General features: G+C 40.1%; 1 protein-coding gene across 2 annotated transcripts in view; it reads left to right on the forward strand.

Annotated features, from left to right (window-relative positions):
- The first annotated feature begins 9,543 nt into the window (after positions 1-9,543).
- The window catches only part of GALNT10 (polypeptide N-acetylgalactosaminyltransferase 10), a 37,087-nt gene continuing 22,823 nt past the window's right edge, over positions 9,544-23,807 (forward strand). For both annotated transcript variants that reach the window (XM_033140339.1, XM_033140340.1), the window contains exons 1-3: positions 9,544-9,792; positions 21,517-21,619; positions 23,575-23,713. In XM_033140339.1, coding sequence (XP_032996230.1) covers positions 9,568-9,792; positions 21,517-21,619; positions 23,575-23,713 — 467 coding nt within the window. In that variant the 5' untranslated portion in view covers positions 9,544-9,567. The remainder of the gene's footprint in view (positions 9,793-21,516; positions 21,620-23,574; positions 23,714-23,807) is intronic.

The following is a 23,807-nucleotide window of genomic DNA, read 5'->3' on the forward strand; positions in this document are numbered from 1 at the left end:
TGAAGTGTTTTTGTGCTGAGTCAAGAAATTGTTTTCCTTTTCTAGAATCCTATGTATTTTAATGGGGCCCATGGAGTTCACAGACGCATGCAAAAAAATAACTCAAAAGGAATGTGAAAGGAGATGTCTGTTGCTCATGCCCAGTTTAGAAATGATGTTCAGAGGACAACATTAATGATGCCCTACTGGTTTCCTGCAGTAGTGGTGTGCGTGAGGAAGAAAATCTGTGTCTGTGCTCATTTAGCAGACAAAGGTTTCATTGTGACTAACAGATTTTATTATGCACACAAGTGTCTCTAGCAGCGCAGCTTCTGATTCTTCTTCCCCTTACTACACATCATCAAGAGAATGGTGCTATTGACACATCCAGTTTCTTTTGGCATATTAGTATTAAAAAGCTACATTAGCCAACAGTGAACAGAGGTGGAATCCAATGGGGATGTTTGAACAATTGTTATTGGCTTCCAATGCAGAGGTCCAAGATAAAAAAGGGAAATTGGAATGGTTCCTCTATGGGGGGGTGGAATCCAAACTGCACAGAGTTTCAAGCGCCTCTTCTCTTGGATCTGCTTTAGAACATTAGTATCATTTGGAACATTATGAAGTTATACTGTATAAGGAAGCTGGTCTTCAAAAATATAGATACTTCACCTTTTGGACCGCCAAAGAACCCAAATATGTATAGGGGGAAAAATAGCAATTGGAGGAGATCTGACAGGTGCGGCAGTAATAGCTGAAGGCCAAAATTCAGTCTGGAGATTTTAACCTTTTCCTCCCCACCACCATTGTGAATGTCCCAGCTACCCCCCAACAAAGACTCTTTACCCTAACATAAACCAATGCAGCATAGGCTGAAGGGTACGACAAGAGCTTATGTACCCTCTTAAAAATTACAGTGTCATTCCTGATCTTCATAATGGCCAATAAAACACATTCCTCACAGTTAGGCATCATGAAATCTGTCCCCAACTTTCTTTTACTGGTCTTTTGTGCCTCTCCCAATGGGAGCAGTTCTCAAAACTACGTGCTAACATTTGCAGTGTTTATGCAATGGGATGAATCCCAAGCACTTTTATTTGGAAATATAGCCCATGGGACTTGGTTATATATTTTATTCTTTAGGACCTCAGCATTAATATTTTCAAATGTGCCTCACTTTCATTTCTTTTTTAAAGGCACATTCTGCATTATGAAAAACACCTTTTTCTTTTTCCTGTTTCATAGAGCAGGCAATGATGATGGTACAAATCTGAAAGGGCAAATCTTACACGTGTTTAGGTAAGTTTTTAATGTTTGAAGTTTTATTCTGTTTTTAGTGTTCGGTTGGGAACCGCCCAGAGTGGCTGGGGAAACCCAGCCAGATGGGCGGGGTAAAAATAATACAATTATTATTATTATTATTATTATTATTATTATTATTATTATTATTATTATTTGTTCAGAAGTAAAAAAACAACAACAACGAGTTGAGTGGGGCTTACTCCCAGGAAAGTAGGTACAGGGTTGTAATATAAACCACAAAAATGTTATTATTCAAGAACCCGCAATGGAAAAGAAAATAGAGAAACATGTTTGTGAAGAAGACCAAATTGCTTCTTTGTGTTAGTTCTTACATCTGAAGAACCCTGTCAGATCAGAACAATGGCCCATCGAGTCCTTCACCCTGTTCTCCCAGTAGTCAACCTGATATCTATAAGAAGCCCACAAGCAGGACTCTGTACTCTCACCACTTGGGATTTTAGCAATAGGTATTCTTCTGGTCCTGCCTCTGATCCTGGAGTGAAAGATACTACTTGCAACTGATTGCCTTCTCATCCATGAATTTATTTCATCCATTGTGGAATGAACCACCTCTCCTTGTTTAACCTCCCAGTGAGTCACCATCACTGCTCTCTTCAACAGCTGTTTTGAAGCCTACACAGCTGCAATCTCTTCCTGCCATGAAAGATAATCAAAAACATATGGCTAATGTAAAGGGCAGAACTGGGTTAAAGAGTTACAAACCAGGAAGCTCTTCCAAAGGATCCTTGATAACACAGATAAACATGGCATGCCTATAGAACTATTTTTCACTTTCCTCTGCCTTCCCACTATGGACCATGAAAATGATAACAGCACAAGTCACTTTTGGAACTAAGAGATATTCCTTGCTCCCCTTAAACATACTGCTGAATAGCTTTAGGGGTGCAGTTTCACAAAAGGAAAGGAGGCTTTAGCAACCAGGGCATTCATTTTTGCCCAGCTATGCCTGGGCTTGTTAAAAGTAAAGTAAGGCAGCTGCTAACATTGACTTTTGGGATGTGTTTTATGACTGTAAACAATCTTAATCCAGTAGGATCAGAAAGAAAATCCTTCAATAATATGCATCCTCTGTCAGGGCTAGTTTTGTCATGCTCTATTTTTAGAAAGTCATATCAAAAAATCAATATAGGCCTCGTCAATTTCAGTTCCGTTAAAAGTTCTCAGAAGCAATTTCATTATATGTGGCATCCAAGGTGCTAGGATTTGAGCTTGTGACTGAGGAGGGAGATGAGATCCCATTGCCCATCACTGTGAAGTTCTATCCCCACCTGAATTTTCAAGGCATAAAGCAAGATCCAATTGAACATGAGTAGGCATTCACTCTTCCAATGGGACTTCACCCACCTGCCGTGCTCCCATCCCTTGAACACCATGACAGTGCTTCTTACTTCAGAGTAAGATTAATAAATTGTAGTTTGTAAAGGGGTTGTCATGAGCTATTATTGGCCATGGATAATGAACAGCATTTTATCTTACTTGTATAATTTTTTAATTTTCTTATTCATTCCAATAGGTATACATTTGGAAAGCTGTAGGAGTAAATGCATCGGTCATTTACAAAATTAAGGGGGAGGGTCCCTGAAATGTCACATGGAAATTCATACCTCATCATGGTTAGGGACTACCTGGAACATGGAGTTGTTGTTTTCCCCAGTGTTTTCAGGGTGAATTTGACCCCCATCTGTTGATGGAGGGTTAAGCCTGACTTACGTTGACCCAGGGACATCCTAAAGTGTAATACAGTATATATGTGTGTGTCATGAATGGGGAGGAGGAAGAGGATCCCAGTGAGGGATGTAGCCATGGCTGGAACCTACCAGGGCAGGCCAGTGATGGAAAAGGAGATGTTGGGGTTGCGGAAAGTACACACAGGATGACAGAGGATGGTGAGAGGATGGGGGTCAGTGTGCAAGGACCAGAAGAGCATCATCAGAGCCAGAGAGGCACCCGTCTCCATGAACAAGGCAGGTTCTGGGGCATAGGGAGCAGTGAGAGATACGCTCTGGGAGGCTGAGGCACGTCAGGACACACAGCCCAGCTCACTAGCTTGGCAGGTGGGGCTCTTGGCTCTGGGAAGCGGTGTATGATTCCTCAGCTGGATTTGGCTCAGGACAGGTGAGAGTCACATGCCTCACCAAGCCCAGCTACTACAATCAAGACTCAAGAGAGAAAAGAGGAGAACCATGGGGATATCTGCTCAACTGCTCATGTTAATGGACCTTGGCTTGGATTTCCCAGGACCTTTACAAGACTGTGCTTTGGGTTCACCTCTAGACTGTGTTTCCTGGCTGGTGGACTTTGAACTTGGCTTACATGGATTGACCCCGCACTGTGTTTCCTGTTTTTTTAACTTTGGACTCGACATACTGTATGGGACTTGACGCTAGGTAGGCTGGGGGTTCAGGACAATGTGTATTAAATGAGAAGGGTGTTCTGTACTCCAAATGTTATTCTATAGAATAATATTTATTTATAATTAAATTCCCTTCATATTACAGAATCATTTGAATTGAAATAGACTTGGAAGGCAAGGGGTGTGTTGTTAAATGTTCTATAGAAATAGCAGAATGTTTTCACCCAATATTTACAGACTGACTCATTTATTGATTCTAAAAAAGATGGTGTTCAGTGGTTCGGTGCATAAAAATTCAAGCCCTTTGGAGGAGAAGGTTGAAACCATTGCTAAAGAAAATCACTATATGAAAAACAAATTACAAGCAAAGCTGGAATGAAAAACATTAATTTCACTGTGATGTAACCCTCATGTTACTGTAGCAAAGTATCTGGCACTGTTCTTTTTTTTTAAATAGAGTCATAAAATTAATCATGGAATGTGATGTGGGGAAAAACAAGCTCTATTTTTTAGTGTAGAATTATATTAGTGGCTTTAAGAAGCTACTATCCTAATGATGGACATTTTATTTATTTCAGAATGTATAAAGTGTTCTACATTCAATAATACTTCAAGAATGTACAGAAATAAAACAATATGTAATACAGGTCATAAAACAATATTAAAAGCTTGAAGGCACCAGGAATTAACAACAATGAACACAATCCTGATGCTTGAAGAGTCCATCTGTAATGACACCTCTAAGTTCTGGTACTGATTTTGGGGTGGCAAGTCTTCACTGACTGATCCATAATAGAACTTGGTTTTGGATAGGAAAAGCTCAGCTTTTGGTTTCATTCAGAGCAACTTTGTTATCAGAAATCCTAATACAGAACTGAAGAGCGACACAGTCTTGCAAGATTTATTGCAATCCCAAAAATGTATGTGTGCCATACTCATTGTCACTGAGGAGCTGTCTGCAGTGCTGAACTAGGCTGAAGGCAAACTATTCCAGTTTACATTTCACTGGATACCACAGTGAAACTTACATCAAATCAGGAATAGAGCTAACATTGTTGAAAAATTAAGTACAGGAATTAGGAGTTCCTGTTTCTGAAACATGAAAGGCTTGTAAATGGGGAATATAATTGTTCCAACTAAAACACAACCTGTCCACAATTTTTTTGCAGGAGAAGCCACAGTCCACAGCATGCTTTAGATCTGTAGATCTTATCTAGAATATATTTTAACATTTCTGGAAAGTGACTATGTTGAGAGAGCTATCTACGTGCTTGGTGCATTATTTAACTAAGTGTAATGAATCTTGGGACTCAGTCAACAGATTCAAAAATTATGCTCAAATCTAATTGGGTTTGCTCTCCCATTTACTAATTCATTTAGTATATAGAGCATACCTTGTCAGTGGGAAATTGATTGGATAGGTTGCATCCTTAATTTAATTTAATGTTTCTTATACTCTGGGGTATTCAGCAATGTTCCTATGAATATGTAATTTCCTTAAGCACTAGCAAGCCAAACTCATTCATAGCTACCTGATCTAAAAAGCAGATAACTAGGGGGGGACACACACCAGGATTTCTGATAAAGCTATATACGCAAGAACAATTTATGTACACTGTTGGTTTTTAATGCTAACAGAATTTCTGTGCAAGGAAGCATATGGCTGATTCTGCAATTTCTTTGTCTCTCACACATACGAAAGCATCATATGTGAATCACAAGGGATGAACTCTGTCCTGCATACCATGGATGTTGTATTATTTGTTAGATTTGTATACCATGCTTCATCCATAGATCTCAGGGTGGTTCACAAACCTAAAAATACAATATAAAAATATAAATACATAATAAAAAAGGGGGGGAAACCATGCACAAACCAATAACCCCCAACCCACCCCTTCTCACAAACCCATTGAAAAAGGGTATAAGCCAAAAGCCTGGTTGAAGAGGAATGTTTTCACCTGCCTCCTAAAAGTGTCTAATGAAGGCACCAGCCTTTTTACTTCATTGCCTCTCACAGTTTGGCCAAACTCATGTTGGTAGCTTCGAGAACACTGCCCAACCATCTCGTCCTCTGTCGTCCCCTTCTCCTTGTGCCCTCCATCTTTCCCAACATCAGGGTCTTTTCCAGGGAGTCTTCTCTTCTCATGAGGTGGCCAAAGTATTGCAGCCTCAACTTCAGGATCTGCCCTTCCGGTGAGCACTCAGGGCTGATTTCTTTAAGGATGGATATGTTTGATCTTTTTGCAGTCCATGGGACTCTCAAGAGTCTCCTCCAGCACCATAATTCAAAAGCATCAATTCTTTGGCGACCAGCCTTCTAGGAAATGGAAAAACGGGAGGATAGGCCAAAGAAAAGAGAAAGAGAAGGGATACAGAAAGAGAAGGGGGAAAAGCAGTTTTGAAGCAGAAAGGAAAAAGGGAGAAGGTTTAGAGAAAGGAAGATTAGAGAAAAATGCCCATTATTGGGCACGGAGATTAAAGTAGTTACCAAAATGGATTACAAAGAAAATACGGAATTAAAATGGCAACAAAAGAGACTTTTCTGTGGCTAATATGCTGGTGCAGCCACCTCAGGTTGGTAAATATAAAATAGTATCATAAATATAACAATTGCCCTCATGGCAATTTAAGGCATAAACCTCTAAAGAAAGGTTTTTGTATTATACATCTTTCTTTACTGGTTTACAATTTAAGTGGTTATGCATTATTCACCAACAGGCAGAGTATTATTCACTGCACCACTGATGATAATACAGTGATGACAAAGAGGAACACAGTGAGATGAAAAAATGAATCTGTGGGGATCTCCGCCATTAATATGCCATGGAGCAGTGTGTTTTAAAGAAAACAGTGAGCAACTCCAAAGCCTTACAGGTTATACAAATGTAGGGGCTGTGACTTGTACTTAAAATGAATTGTTGGATAATTTGCCTGGCATTTGATGAATTCAGAATTAGCTGGAAGATTGCCACCTAGTGGATTATGTGCTGAGTTTAAATTTATATTTCTTCACAGGAGGGTTAGGTGATGGAGGGGGGAGAGAAAAGATGTGTGGAGGCAAAAAAATGCAACTTTTAATTTAAAAATAGAACATTTTAATGCAATAAAAATTAAAATGTAAATGTAGATATTCCACTTGCAAGACACTAATTTATTTAAGATGCAAACCCAGCAGGATGTGCTTTTGCCACAGTTCAGCTATTTACCGGTAACTTAACATACTCTTGCTCAGCATTCCTCTTCCTAATTATACAAGTTGTTTGTTCTTAACATAGGCTACAATCCTAAACACTATTGAGTAAGCCCCGTTGAACACAGTGGCCGTTACCTCTGAGTCAATATGCACTGGATTACAGTGTTAAGAAATTAAGAAATTGTTAGGAGGGGAGAGAGAACAGTTATTTGAAATGCTGTGTCCTGGCCAAGACTTGATTTGTTTATGATATGGTGGAACACACTCAAGCAGTAGGCTGATGAACAATTGCCAGTGTCAGCCATACCAGCTGCTGTGGCTGCAGATGCCAAACAAAGAATTAATGGCTCAAGTAACCATGGGAAGTCTAAACAACTTCCCCTCTTGGTACCTGAAAGACTAACCATGTGGTGTAATATTTCCTGTATCCCCAGTTTGAAAAATTTGCCTTTCCCTTCACAAGACACGCATTTACTCATTTTGATCATGTCATGGAATAATATTTATCGTGCCAAAAATTGACACTAAATATATCTAGCAATATTAGCAAAACCAGAGACTTCAGAAATGTTCTCTGCATCCTTCCAATCTTATGGGGAAATTGTTTTTACTTTCAAACTGCTAGGTTACAGCTGCTTCAATTCATCACATGGTTCATTCTTGCAAAGTTGTAAGTGAAACAATAGCTTTGAAACTTTAGAAGCTACAGTTTCACTTGCAATATGCGGAGGTTTGTTTCAATGACATTTCAGAGTGGAAATCTGAAACACTGAAGTGGCTTCATCTCTAGTGCTGTGTATTAATATTCCTGCAAACATAAAATCTTTGGAGAACACTGGACAATATCCAATGCTAGTCATATTCAGAGAAGAACCATTGAAATCAATGGACAAGTCCATTCATTCCCACAGATCTAAATCAACAGTATGATGTAATTGGATCTCACCCAGTATATTTCGCTATGTAGGTTACATGCCACACCCATTCAAGATCCAAATGTGAGAAGAAGATCTCCCTGGGTCTGGAAGAAAAGGCATGCTAAGGTCCTGTTATCTTTTGTAGAACTTTTAAGATTTACTGCTGAAAAGGCCTGATTCTTCCGCATAATTTGAAGCTACACATGTTAACAGACCAACAAGTAGTTGCAGATGGTGTATCTCAGTTCTATGTAAGATTCAAAGCAGATACCAGCCGTGAGCTAGAAGTATATAGGAAGTATCAACTTTTACAATGTATATTGAATATTCTGATTTACAAGCAAGCACATGCACACTTAAAATGAACTTGTTTTTTTTAGCTTTGGGGATCCTAACCAATATGCTGTCTGTACTATGAAGCTATTTTGTCTCTGGTTTGGAAGTGAAATTAAAGTTAAATTCAAAGACACTAGCTTATTTTGCATTACCATTTTATGATATTCAAAGTTATTTACATCTCCTAGCAGTGGTGGTGAAAAGAAGCCTTTTTAATTCCCCATTATGACTATAATTACTGACAATTATATAAAGTCAAAATAAAACCTTCAGCTATTGAATTCTAGCAAGTGCACAATGAGTTTGAAAAGAACAAAAAACCGCTGCAGTTTGCAGTTGGCAAACAAAAGGCGGTATTTACAAGATTAGAATATAGTTAAATGTACAATTTAAAAAGGTGCTAAAGTGGAAAGGCTGCAGATCACTCCGTTGTTAGAGGATATTGAACAGCAGCACCTTGGGAGAATTTTTGAACTTCTCTGTGTATACAGTACTGGGCTCGCTTCTTTTGTTTACCTGTGATCCAAATTCACAGTAGGGCTCTGACGTTTGGAAAACCTAATAAATGCGTATCGCATTATTTTAAGAGCATTGAAAGTCCCTCCACATTGCTCCATCACTTCCCTGGCGCCCCTAGAAGGCTCTGCTTTTTCAGTCATTAATTAAAAAACCAACAAACCCTACAAGTCTCCTCCTCCAACATATCGCTCAAGGCGGTAAAGGAATTAAATGCTTTGAGCCCTTTCAATTTCCTCGTCCTTGGTACTGCCCTCTTTTAACAACACTTGGGCTTTTCCGTCCCGCTTGATCTCTGCTTTTAGCGCTATCATTCCCCGCTTTCTAACCTACCCGTGCACACGCACGCGACCCCCCAGCATAAGGGCTCATTCGCTGCAAACCTCTTCCCTTCACATTCAGTAATGTAAGCGGTGCCTAATTACAACTCTCTGGCACAGCGTAGGAAAGGCAACCCTGCTGGCAGGCAGGTTCCGCCCGATCTACCCTCTTCCCCGCACTCGCTCCTATTTAAGCTTCTGGCCCTGTCAGCTCCACCACCAGCCCACAGGGGAAGACTACGGCCAGTACCATTTACAAAACATTTGAGGGGGGCGGTTGGCGGCTTGCGACGAGAGGAGCCGGAGCTGCCACGCTTCTGTCCCCACCCACCCCTGCCTCCCTGCTCGGCGCCGGGCACTATCGGTGGGCGTGGCCTGCCTCGAGGTTTCTGGGCGGCGCTCCAACGCCGAGCTGCCCCCCCCACCCGCTCGCGGTGGGAGTGGTAGTGCCCACCCCTCCGGAGCGGAAGTGCCTGACGGAGCGGAGTTGGCGGGTCGGCTTCGCCTCGCGCGCTGCTCGGGTGCTGCTGCTGCTGCCGCCGCCGCCGCAGTAACCGCCGCCTCAGCCCCTTGTGTGAGGGGAAAGTTGGGGTGGGGTGGGGGGGGGGCTTCCCGGTGGCTTCTCGGATGCGGCGGAAGCAGAAGCGGCTGCTGCAGGCGGTGGGGCTGGCGCTGGCCGCCCTCGTCTTCCTTCCCAACGTGGGGCTATGGTCGCTTTACCGGGAGCGGCAGCTGGATGGCGGCGATGGCAGAGAAGCGGCAGGCGGCGGAGGCGCGTGGGGAGCCCGCGGGGCGGCGGCAGCTGGGGCGGTACCGGCGGCAGCGGCGGCAGCAGCCCGAGGAGAAGCGCAGGTGAGAAGTGGAGGGAGCCGCATATTTTTCTCTTCCTCCCTCTCTCTCTGTCTCTTCGCCTCACGTCTGGGGTCCTGTGGGGAAGAGCGGTTGCCACTTCGGATGTAGCCGGGAGACAAGGATCCTCCTGAGGGGACGACTCGGACTTCCCTTCATCCTTCGCCCTCGGTGGTTATTATTTTTTAAAAAAATCTGCCTTTCACCCTCATTTCTATATAGACAGTGGTGACGGAAGAGGAAGCGGCCGCTCTCTGTGGGGTGAAGGGCCTCTGCATTGCCTATATATACGTACATTATATATGCACAGATAGAGGGAAAGGATAGCTGGGCTACATAGAGGTTTCTCTGTCACTCACATAGGCACACACACGTCCAATGTGTATATGTGTGTACACACACACACACACAAAGAGAGAGGGGGGGATGGATGGGGTACACAGAGGTTTCTCTCTCTTACACACTCACTCACTCACTCAGACACACACATCCAGGGCGGTCAAAGCTGGACCCATTAGTAGGAGGGGGTGACGGGGCAGAGGAAGGAAGCCACACTTCCTTTCAGGCCAAGAGGTGGCTGAGGATAAGGCTACTGTGGGGGGTGGTGAATCTTTGTGACCCCACCCCACCCATGCTCTGTGGCTTTCAGCAGGCTCAGCTCCTCTGTCATTACTCTCCTCTCCTGAGCTAATACCCTTTGCAAGACTTGTAAGTCATAGTTGGCTTACCTGATCTTTCCTGATCTACTAATAAGTGAACCGGGTGGAGGTGAAGAAAGTAAGGCAGAGTTTTCTTCCTCCTTTTTTTCTTTTTGGAGGGGAATAGGCAGTTCCCATTTTGAACCAGACTGAATCATAGGTTGATTTTGCAAGTGCTCACACAGAAAAGCTCTAGATTACCAGGTTGTCCTTTAAAAAAAAAAACCTGATTAGGAATCTTTTGTATTAAGAGTTTCTGGGTTTCCCTTTTATATTAACGTGCTGGTGTTGTTCTTGTTTTGGCACCCTGTCATTCAGGAGCAAAATAAGGTGAAGAGCATGAGCTGTCACTGGTAAACTAATCTTCTTTGTTATAAGGCTCTCATTGTTTAGGTCAGCTCAGAGTTAAGGGTGTAAGGTTGCTATCCTGTGCATATCTAATGGGAGCAGCAACTTCGTCATGCTGGTAGAAGTGGACTCTTATGGCAGAATACATATGTTACTGCTGCAAGACTACTTGTTTTAACTTGGGAATTCATTGATGTATATGTGTTTTAGTTTTGAGTAAACACACACGACTCATTGAGGTGGTCAGTTTTATATTTTATCTGTGAGTCTTATAGAGAAAGGGCCTCAAACAGCTACTTAAGGTAATGTTCTTTTCATTTATCTAAATATATATACATTTAGTTCTGTATTGTACAGCTATGGTAACTTTATTTCTTTAGCGTTAATGAAAAAGGCTTCATTCAAGACAAAATGCTGTGACACACAAATGTGCAGTGTCTCCCAAAATAATGAACATAGAACCTTAGCAATGTGTACAATGAATTTTGAAAGTTCCTGCTGGTATGTCAGTTATAAACTTGTTCTGTCTTCACTTGAATGCCCTAAACATGAATCCCTTCTGTTGCCATTTCATGGACTTTTGTTTGTTCTAATGTTTTTACAATTTATTGCCCTCACTGCTCTTCAGATTTCAAGAAAAAATAATATTCTTAGGGGTTCCTAATTAGGTATTATATATAAATTATGTGCACAGACCTAATCCACAGCCCTAACAACCTTTTTTGGTACACACTAGGAAAGGGGAGAGTGTCTGAGGTGGAAAATATTATCAGAGAAATTTGTCATGTTTGAATTTGACAGAGGGAACAGGCCAATCTTTAACAAGTGTTTAAACACAATTTGTGAGAAGAACCAGGTAGGCCTTGGAGAGAAGAGTCATGGGCAGGGTGCATTCAGGATATATTATTGGGTTTATAGAATAAGGGAAAGGTACCAGAGATGCAGGCAGAGAAGTGGCAAGTTATCTTCCTCTCAATTATGTTGAGCCTCATTTCCAATCTCTCGACTACTATACCATAGGCTGGGATTGGGGGAAGAGGTGTGTGCTGTGATGAAGTGTAGCCTTCTGCTGTGCTTGCAGTGGCTACCTCCTCTGTTGAGGCCATGAGGAGAAGTTCATTAGCTTTTGCTTCTATGTTAAAATGCAGTATTCTTAACTATTATCAGTGAGGGTGTGGAGAGGAAACCTGCTTCCAGCAGTGGTTTATGAAGCTGGCTTTTCACTTACCATAGTAAAGATTAACCACAGTTTAGTGCTGGGATGTAACACTAAATTGTGGTTGATCTAAAATGGAAAGAGACATGCCAGATATTGTCCTTGCAGCTGTGCTGGAGTCAGTATGTGAGTCAGGGGGTTGCTACAGCTTGTCCGTGTAATGAATGAATGTCTTCAATGTATTGGTTTAATTTAAATTGTAGGGAGATTAGTGCTGTGAGAAATCAGTGGCTTTGCAGATGCCATTTAACATGGTTTATAACTACCTTTAAAACTTTTAAAATACTTAATATTGGTTTCTGGTCCTTATAGGTCATTCCAATTTTAATGTACCTATCATAGCTCTTTCACTCAGCAGTGGAGTGGAAACCAATAATGGTAGAACTGCAAGTATTTGTTTACCAAAAAGACTACAACATTTAGTGGCTCTCTGTTGCAGCATTAGTTTATTACAAAATGATCTCACAAAGCTGAGTACAGTTGGATCATAAAGCTTATAATTAATAATGTATTTTCATCTTTCTCCTCATTAGGAAAACATTTGTTAGATTACTCCTGCAAAGCTGTGATTAATTTTCTAAGCCTCCTCTTAGTCTGTTAGTTAGCATGTCATTAAAAAAATATCTAGCCCTACAATTACAAAAAAAATAGAGATTTGCAGTTCACTGTAATACAAGACTCTATGAACTGCTCAATGCATGGGAATATTAGTACCGTTGTCATTATCATAACACCTGGTGATGGAGGATGAAAACTGCATTCTCAGTAACATCCACAAGCTAGTTTTTGCATTTTAGTTTTCTGGATGTGTTAACACCTCTCAAAGGGCTGTCTGTTGTAAAGTCAAGCAGTATCCTCTTGTTTGTATACTTGGCAAGCATGCAAAAGAAGTCATCTGCCATGCAGTCATCTTATCCTCAGTCTTAAGATTGTGCTGTGGGCATGGAGGGCAAATTATTCAAGTATTGTAAGCAGTACCAACCAGTGTGTCATGTGTTGGCTATGTTTGCATCTTGAATGATACATTGTAGTCAATATCACAAACTCTTGATAATACTGTAGTCACCAGAACATCTGGTGAGGAAAGGGAGCCTGTTGTGTGATATTGAGTAAAACAGGGATAGGCAACCTAAGGCCTGTGGGCCAGATGTGGCCTAATCGCCTTCTCAATCCAACGTGTGGACGGTCCGGGAATCGGCATGTTTTTACATGAGTAGAATGTGTCCTTTTATTTAAAATGCATCTTTGGGTTATTTGTGGGGCCTGCCTGGTGTTTTTACATGAGTAGAATGTGTCCTTTTATTTAAAATGCACCTCTGGGTTATTTGTGGGGCATAGGAATTTGTTCATTATATATCTATATCTATATCTATCTATCTATCTATCTATCTATCTATCTATATATTATTCGGCCCACCACATGGTCTGAGGGGCGGTGGACTGGCCCACGACTGAAAAAGGTTGCTGACTCCTGGAGTAAAATGTGCTAAGTCTGGAACTAAATTGGTACCCTAGAAGCAAATGTCTCCCCACCCTCACTATTTTCAAACACAGCACAATTATTCGAGATTCCTGCGTTGCAGGGGGTTGGACGTGATGACCCATGAGGGTTCCTTCCGATTCAATGAACCAGAAAATACTTATTTCTATAATTAAACTTGCTCATTTTGCAACTACATTTCTAAACAAAATTCTAACTAGTTTCTGTACTACATTTGAGGGTAAAACCCTAGGCCTTTGCTCATGGTTTCAGTTCATTGTTTATGACAGTACTGTATTTATGTGTAGACATAGAAAGGGGAGTTGTGGATTTGTTTCTCTGTCAGGATGCTGACCAAGATCGCCTACTCAGACTTAAGTGACAGAACTTTCCAAAGTCCAGAGTTTTTTGTTTTTTTGTTTTTGTTTTTTTTGTAATTGTGTTTTCTGTAAGGTGGAAAGTATATTTTTATCTATTTATTTTTTTAAAAAAAGATGCCTTGCTTTTCTCAACATCTGAGTCTCAAAGCATCTTTCAAAAAGTAAAAGCTTACAAAATACAAAACTTAAAACATGAATAAAATCAGAGAATAAAACAACAGGATTCATGATGCAAAGGCTTACTGAAAGAAATCATTTTAAACTGATGATATGATCATTCCCAATGTCAGCACTACATCAAAGTATGGCCCATTCCCCACAAGTTTTAACAGAGTTCTGTATCCCCTGGCTCCCTCAACATACACAAAGGCAGAACAGGGCAGTGCAAGGAAGGGGAATCTGTTCCACAGTTATTTATTTAAAGTAATTTGTTAGTTGCCATTCAAAACACATTATTTTCCCATGACAGCTTACATCATTTAAAACTTATATCCCAGGAGAGGAAGTGCCATAGCTGTGGGGCCACTTCTATATGCCAAACTGACCTCTGTTTACGGCTTCCTTAAGCAATATTTTTCTATAGCTGATCTGCATTTCTGGAAGGTTCACATATTTCCATCTACCTTGCTGCTCAGACAAGTTAACGTATATATTCTGCAAAACCTGTTGAGTGGCATGTGGCTATGTCAGAGGGGAAAATCAGTTGTAGGAGCCTTATAGGAAGGGTGTCATATCTCAATAGGAATGTTATTGCACAGAACAGGGGCAGTCACATTGAAAGCCCTGCTTTGAGTTACTGCAGAATGAGCTTCTGAAATCTTTGGAACTTAAAGAAGAAATTATCTTGCAGACCACGGTGATCTACTGGATATGTAAGGGATAAGACAGGCTTTCAAGTAAACTGGTCCTGATCTTTATGTTACTACCGACTCCTTGAGCTTGGCCTAGTAGCAGATTGGCAACCAGTGAAAATCCCACAAGCAAGGTGTTGTATGCTGGCGGCGGTTTCACCGACAAACAACCATTCTGCACCAGTTTCAGCCTCCGCCTCCATACCAAAAATAGCCTCACATACAGCACATTGCAGTAATTCAGCCGCATGGTTACAAATGCACAAACAACTGTGGACAAGCTGCCCTGATCCAGGAATGGCTATAGCTGTCTTAACAACCAAAGTTGGTGAAATGCACTCCCGGGCAGGTAGGGTACATGTGTGTCTAATGGCAGAGCACTAGCTCCTTCGGAGAGAGTGTTACCTCAGCCAGGACACGCAAATTAAGGACTTCCCAGATTGGGGACACTCACCTACAGAGCTTCCATTTTGCTAGGATTCAGACTAATTTTAACAGGATTCAGGCTCACTGTGTGAACAGGATGCTGGACTACATGGGGCATTTGCCTGATCCAGCAGGCTCTTCTTATGTTCTTATCTATTGAGCATTCATCCTGATTTGTATTCAGGGAAATTAGATGGTGTTGGCTATTTAATGAGCATTCATTGTCATTTGCAGGAAGGTTAGATGATGTTGCACTCAAGCAAGTATTATCCCACACTTTCCAGGGCATTTTCCCCCTCACTTGCTGCAAAATGAAATCTAAAACATGGTGGTTGAACTGCTGATCAGGACTAAGCAGTGGTAATGCATTTCACCAGTATTAACAAGCTCCATTGGATTCCTGTCTGTTTCCAGAATTACAGTTTTCAGCCGTGTTGGTCTGACGCAGTCGAAATAAAAAAAATAAAAAATTGTCCAGTAGCACTTTATAGACCAACTAAAGCTTATACCAGAACAAACTTAGTTGGTCTACTCTATAAGGTGCTACTGGACAATTAATTTTTTTTTAATTTTTTTTTTATTTTTAGTTTTCTGTCTGTTTTGGTTCCCACATGAACTTGGCTACCATTTAAGGTCAAAGGATGCCCTTTTCTCTGTGTTGTGCCGTAACACAACAAGCAGGAAATGGCATTTTATGTGGAATGCTTTTCTTAGGGCTTTTCACCTGGCAAACATCCTGATGAGTTTTGTGTACAGTACCAGGTGAAAAACGTCTTTATATGTTTAAGTTACAGGTAGGTAGCCATGTTGGTCTGCCATAATCAAAACAAAATAAAAAACAAAAGCTCATACCAAGAACAAACTTAGTTGGTCTCTCTGGAAGGATTTTTTGCTTTTGTTTTTATATGTTTAGTCTTTGTATTGCTGCTAATTGCGGTTTTAGTTTTGTTTTCAACCTACTTTGTAGGGAGTGTATTTTAGTTGTAGCTGTTTTACTGTCCTGGATAAGATTAATGTTTATAATATGTTATGTCTTTAAAACAAATTTTGGTCTACAGTGTAAAAGACACTACATTTCAATCAATATATCTGCAGGGAACAATTGATTATAGTATATTACACATGTTGCTACAAAGCCAAAAAGAGATTGAACACAAAGACCAAATAAGAATTAAGAAGCATTGCATTTCAAACAGTAAAGAAGATGCTTCTGGAATATGACAAACAAGGCATAAGGTTATGTTAACATCTGAAATTCAGAAATGCAGTTCATCTGTGTATGGATGCTCAGTGAGTAATAGCCCTTTGGCATCTTCTGAACATCTTGCAGTAGTGAATTTCATAAGTTAATGATTAATTGTTGTTAGCAATACTTTATTTTCGTTGTTTCGAACATGCTGCACATAAACTTAAGTGGTCAATCCTTAATAGAGGGGTTCAAAAGTTTTATTCACCTTTTGCTACATTATTCATATTTATCTGTCTATATGAACTACCAGCTAGGGTGACTATAACCATATAATCAATATCTCTTCCAAGCAGCACACTTCATACACATCCTCCCATCAATTGCCTGTGATTAGTACAAAACAATAATTTGAAGCTTCCCGCTGAATTTACATTTATCATTTTGCAGTCAGCAGTTCCTATCCAATAGAAAATCCTGATTTATTTCTATTACCACTATGTGTATATTCATTTTGCAAAGTAACCTTTCCAAACTTCTGCCACTATTCATAAAAGTAGGAGTGCTATATTTCCCTTCTGCTCTTGTGAAGTAGCACTATATGGTTGATGTGGGATCCTTTAGCTCATCCTAGAAAAAGTCTGAGGTGCAATTAATTAAATCCACATCTTTGTATTGATGTACATAAAATATGAATAATTTCAGAATAAGCCCAGATCAAAACACAAGATTTTGATTTTCCTTTTCAAGAACTGGTACAAAAGACAGTTCTGTTTTCCTGTTGTATTATAACCATCTACAGATGTTTTGGAGATCATTTCTTAATGGGCTTTGACAGTGCCTTCTAAAAGCCAGCTGTTTGGCAAATTTTGAATGGGCTATAAATAAATTGTGAATGTGAGATAGAAATAAGTCCCTGTGAATCAGGTTTCATGGAGTCTTGAGAGTTAAGCATTCAATACTCTCTTTTCTTGTAAAATAGGTGATGGAAAATATTTATATATTATCCAGAAAAGTCATATTAATTATTTAGGACTTGATGCTGTCCTAGTTTTTTGACAGGGAAGATAAACTACTGCACTTCCTTATCCAGTTAAAAGATGTGCTCATAATTTGTGTTGAGTCCCTGACATTTCACAGCCTAAGTTATGCTATATAGATACTTATAGCTATCTAAAAGGATAGAGATTCTTAAGACTTTGCTTCTTAGGCAATATTGTACTCAGCCGTAAATACACCTGTCTTAAAGGTAAAGGTAAAGGTACCCCTGACCATTAGGTCCAGTCGCAGACCCCTCTGGGGTTGCGTGCTCATCTCGCTCTATAGGCCAAGGGAGCCGGCATTTGTCTACAGACAGCTTCCGGGTCATGTGGCCAGCATGACTAAGCCACTTCTGGCGAACCAGAGCAGCACACGGAAACGCCGTTTACCTTCCCGCTGGAGCGGTACCTATTTATCTACTTGCACTTTGATGTGCTTTCGAACTGCTAGGTTGGCAGGAGCTGGGACCGAACAACAGGAGCTTACCCCATCGCGGGGATTCGAACCACCAATCCTCTGATTAGCAGACCACAGCGCCACCCGCATCCTGTCTTACATGAAAGGAAGTCCAGTTGTTGAATCACTACTACATGATCAGACTTTTTTTTTATTCTATTATTTGCTGTTTGAAGAAAAACATATTCTCTAAAGGTGTGGTTTTTGGCTCTTGTGGAGGTTAGCAGGATCATTTCCAGGCCTTCTCTTGCATTCAGTCAACTGCTATCACTGTTGATGAATGTTCAGTGTTTATCAAAACACTAAAACTGCAACAAAAACAAGATGTAAACAAACAGTAATCACTGTTTGCATACAAATTACTTAATCAAAATAGTTTTGCACTAATTTATTCAGTGAAGTGTGGGAGTTCTGTTTTCATGAGTCAAAAAAGAGCCGTATTCATATTTTGAGTCCTCAAAAGCTATCCCCACACAGAATTCCCAGACCTTTAAACCTTTGAGTTAAAAAGGGGGGTTGGGCAAACATGGCACAAGAGTGATTTAAAAGAGGAAATTATACTGTGCATGCACAGATACCTTTCCTCATTTTCCCCCATTAAAAATGCTTCCTGCTAAATTGTGCTTTCTCTTTTTGTAAATTTGGAGCTTGCAGAGCACTTTGAAGGGACATGTTTGTCCCTCTGGATCAGAGTCAACAATACTGAGACACCTGATGTACCAAAGAGTGCTTTGTTAAGATCTATCACCAATATGTTTAATCATTATTTCCAAAATGTTGGTATAAAGGAGCTTTATATCATGATATTTTTACTTCATTAAAGATGGCTGTTTCAAACAATATCTCCAAAAAGGACTGCATTTTTCCTTTAAGTAATAATATTTGGAATTTATATAGCACACTTACAATATTCTAAGAACTACACATATAATTGCAGTTGCCACAACCACCCATTAAAGTAGGTCAGCATTGCTTTTCCCTTTATTGCCGATGAGGCTACTAAGACTGATAGAGTTTGCCTAAAGCCGTCTAACAAGTTAATAGCTGTACTGAGCTTTGAAGTAGAAATTTCTAGGCTCACAACTTATCCACTGTGCTACACTAGTTCAGTGTGCTGACCAGTAATAATAATCTTAGTAATTATCAGCCTTTTGAATTCCTCTTTCTCCATTTGAAAAAGGGGGTTGTGTTAGAATTAAAAGAAAGTTTATGCACATGTGAGTAAAAACAGTGCCAGCAGCCACAGCTTTGCTTTTTTGTCCTTGTTATGGCAGTTAGAGGCAAACTACTGTTTTGTCTAAAAAGGAGCTGGGCACCATAACTGGTTCTCTCCCACAAATGTATGCATGCTCTTCAGCCTTAACATTTGGGTTGCTAATTTACCTTCTGGCTGCTGCATACCGCTATTCTGTGTGTTTGTATTATGCTGTTTTTAGTACATAATTTCTAATTCAGAATACAACAGAATTCCAAGGAGGAAATAGCACCAGAGCAAATAGTTTTACCAATATGAAATAGAATGGAGCAATCTCTCAGGATGGTCTTTTCACAGACAAATGTTTGTTCTTAAAAGGAAAATGAGTTTTCATTCCCTACCCATGATGGATCAGATTTTGGATTAAAGCTTGGAGCCCCTTGCAAATGTCAGTCCAGCCAAAGGATATGGATTTTTGAAGGGTGTCTGTGTGGTGTTTTGCATTTTTTTAAAAAAGAAATAAAGTGTGTGTGTGTGTGTGTGTGTGTGTGTGTGTGTTGATTGTCAAAAGGAGATTGACACCTACTTTAAGGTAAGGTTACCAGATGTCCCCATTTCCCAGGAACAGTCCCCCAATTTACAAATCAGTCCCCTGACAAAATCCTATCATCCTATGGAAATTGAAAAGTATCCCTGGATTCATTGGGGGAAAAAACTGGTAAACTAACTTTAAGGTAATGGTGCCTGTATTGTCATGGTGAAAAGATATTGTTCCAAAAGAAAACAAAAAATGGTCTGTTGATGCAAAAGTTGAAGTATATTGCTCCATAAAACTTAAGAGTCCTGTTGGATCAGATCACTGATCTATCTAGCCCAGCATTGTGTTTCCCGCTGTCACAACCAAAAGCAAGACACAATGGCAATATACTTCTCCTACTTTGCTTCCCTATCAACTTGTATTCAGAAGCATACTGCCTCTGTTCTTGGAGGTAGGCTACTGTATTACCATTGGGCATTTAGTGTTGCAGCACTAGCCTTTGGAAAATCCTCCTATTACATATCACAAGACCACCATGTTTATTGCAATTTTTGTGCAATCTCTGATGCAGGAGGAACTGTACCCACAAATGCAGGCCCATCTTAAACAAGGATTTTTCTTAAGGCTTCATGCTAGGCTCTGTTTAAGTTTATGATCTTTGATTTTTGTGCAAGGTGTAAAGTTGTAATCTTGAGAAGTTCCAGATTACCACCCAAAGTATCAAACAAATGACACCTTGACACAAAGGCATTTCATCTTGTATTGGGCATAATTCTAGCAATCCAAGTATATGAGATATGCCACAAAATATATAACAAAATAAGCTAAGCATCATTCTATATAATTTATTTTAGAGTTGTTATATTTCTGCATTTTTATGTATGTCATTTGTTCATCACATTGGTGCACTTTGCAAAAAGCTTATAAATACTGTGAGTTGGATTTCTTTTAACTAATGAGAATTTTTTAACAAAAGGTGTAAACCTGAATCTGTTGTTTTGTTCACCACTTTATATATTATAAAAAACTGTTTTGTTATTTGATCTGACTAGAAATAAAATAGTGCTTTTTACTATTTCTATCTAACATTATATAATGCTTCCACTTAATTGGTGATTTTATCATATTTTTATATAGCATTTACATGGCTTAAATAACCATTCATAGCTGGGACCAGGCACACCAAATAGCAACTAAACAAAAGATTAAAATTGCATTTTTGTGTATATTTAGCTATTGAACGTTACTAGATTTCTTTGGTGATTTTTAAGCTTGGTAAGCAACATGAATGGCTGTTTACAACTATTAGTCTAAATCCATTTTTAGAGTATTGTTTAATATTTCTTTCTACTCTGACCTCACTTTCATTAAAGTGAGGGATGGAAGCAATGAGGGAAAGATTAGCTTCAAGTCTGTAATCCTTCATTTTAGAGGAAAACGTACTTCAGATGCATTGACTTGGTACAGGAAACAGCGAAGTAAAGCCCTATGCAATGGATTGTTAAGCAGAAAGCAAATCCAAAATTAGATTAAGAACATGACAGACCAAATATCACTATCAAAGGTATTGATGCAATACTCCTCTGACCTTTCTTAAAATGCCACATAAGTTAAACCCCACAGCTTTTGAAATGTTCTTTGATGACTCACAAGGGCAGGGTCATCCTGTAGGTCAGTATTCACCATTCTGGTGGTCTCTCCTTCCTTGGAGGTTTTTAAACAGAGGTTGGATGGCCATCTGTCATGTGTGATCTAGTTGAGAGTCGTGCATTGAAGGGGGTTTGGATAGATTACCATTGGGGTCCCTTCCAACTCTATAGTTCTATGAGTATGTTTTGAAAATGTGGCTTATCAGTAATTCAGTTTGGCCTTGAATGCTTTCCCAAACTTATAGATAATGTTTATTTAAAAGGGTTTCCGTACAAGGCAGAAGAAAGAAGCTTATCTTGAAAACAGACAAAGGAAAAAGGACTGGCATGACAGAGATGCTATAAAGAAAGACTTGCAACGTACAGGTGTGTATCATTCAGCCTTAAAGCATGTAATATTGAATTACATATTCAGTAACCTCTAAGTAAAATGGAACTGAGCACAAAGTGCTGGGGGAAAGAGCCAGTGTGGTGTAGTGGTTAAGAGCAGTAGACTCATAATCTGGGGAACCAGGTTCGCGTCTCCGCTCCTCCACATGCAGTTGCTGAGTGACCTTGGGCTAGTCACACTTCTTTGAAGTCTCTCAGCCCCGCTCACATCACAGTGTGTTTATTGTGGGGGAGGAAGGGAAAAGAGAATGTTAGCCGCTTTGAGACTCCTTTGGGTAGTGATAAAGTAGAATATCAAATCCGAACTCTTCTTCTTCTCTTCTTCTGGGGGAGGGTATACTTTATGTAACTCAGTATCAATTACTGTTGGCAGAGTTTCTACAAGAAAGTCAGCAGGCCTTTGCTAGCAAGTGTCTGGAAGGTGCTTCGGGCAGTTGTTGAGCAAAGAAGTCTACTACTTCTGTTTTTCTTTTCAGTTCTGATAATTTGCTATATTATCATATGGGTGTTCGTTTGTTCCAAGGGAAGGAACTGAAAAATGCAACAGGACCTCAGACTTCAAACTAGAAAGGAATAACATTGGGTGGTTACCTAGGCGGCTATGTTTGTATGCTGCTTGCTCCCAACCATTCTACAAGCATGATGTCTTTCAAGGTCTTTCAAGGACTTTTAAGCTAGCCACTTGAGAGTGCAATTTGATGTATCACAAAGGGCAGGACAAGAAGGAAAGAAGGGAGAACTGCATGCAGCACACCACCCCCATTTAAATCTTCACTGGAAGGCTTAAATGCCCAGGTTTCCATTGCAAAGGCCTTAAAAGCATCAGTGGGACATAAATGGAAGGGATAAAAATGGTGACTGATGTTAAGCAAACCAGAGACTGCCGTAACTTGCTATTTTGAAGTGGAATGATGTAAATTGGTATGTGAGTGTGGAGGCCATGCAAAATCTCCCTTTTCCAGTTGAAGTGGCAAAAAATGTAAGCCTGAAACTGGTGAAGATTTGTCATACCAGCCCTAAAACGGAGTTGGGGGTTGTTTGGGTTTTCATGCCTGATTTTGGCAGCCTTCTGTGTGGTACAGTAGTACCAGTTGGTGGAGAGAGGGAAGATTGTGCTGACAGTAGCATCCTGCTAGACTTTATGCAATAGGAGGGAGTAATAAGAGTTAATCAGATTGATCTAGATAGAAATTGAGCATTTGCCAGACATGGTTTGTGTCCTCCAAAACCAAATAGTGGGGCCAACAGAGAACAAGGGCAGGAAAGTTCTCCACATACTTTTAAGAAACTGATTGGCCTACCTAGGTTGTGTATATTTTGCATCCTATACAGTGGTACCTCGCAAGATGAATGCCTTGCACAACGAAAAACTCGCTAGACGAAAGGGTTTTGCGATTTTTTAGGTGACTCACAAGACGAATTTTTCTATGGGCATGCTTCGCAAGACGAAAATTTCAATGCATTCCTATGGGAATTAAATTTCAATGCATTCCTATGGGAATCCGTGCTTCGCAAGACGAATTTTTCGCAATACGAAACGACTCGCAGAACGAATTAATTTTGTCTTGCGAGGCACCACTGTAAATTGAGTTAAATCTAATTAGTCCTAAATCTGACCTTTTTTCAAAATGACAGTTAACAAGGTATCTGTTATAAACACCATTAAGTGTTCCTATAGTTCTTACAGTTTTATCATCCGCTTCTCAATTGCTTAATAGTTTTAACAGATGTAGAGTGTGGTGTTTGGACATCATACTGTGTCCTTGATAGAATGTGGCATAATGAGTATTGCCTAGCCTGCCGTGCTGGCTGAGACTAGTGGGAGTTGTAGTCCATAACATCTAGAAGGACCAGATTGACAGAATGTGTGTTGTGAGCTTTCAGCCACTGGAATTTTGTAAGTATTAACGGCTCCACTTCTTTTGCTGTAGGAAATGGAGAACAGGGAAAACCGTATCCTATGACAGATACTGAGCAAGTGGACCAGGCATACAGAGAAAATGGCTTTAATATTTTTGTAAGTGACAAAGTTTCTCTCAATCGATCCCTACCAGATATACGACACCCAAAGTAAGTACAAACTTTTCTTGTTGCTGAAAGTATGAAGGTTTTTATTTCTAAAATTGGCTTTTCTGTATCCTAACTTGAGTGTCATTACAATTTG

The sequence above is a fragment of the Lacerta agilis genome, chromosome 2 (genome assembly GCF_009819535.1).
Source record: "Lacerta agilis isolate rLacAgi1 chromosome 2, rLacAgi1.pri, whole genome shotgun sequence".
NCBI classification, from domain to species: Eukaryota; Metazoa; Chordata; class Lepidosauria; order Squamata; family Lacertidae; genus Lacerta; species Lacerta agilis.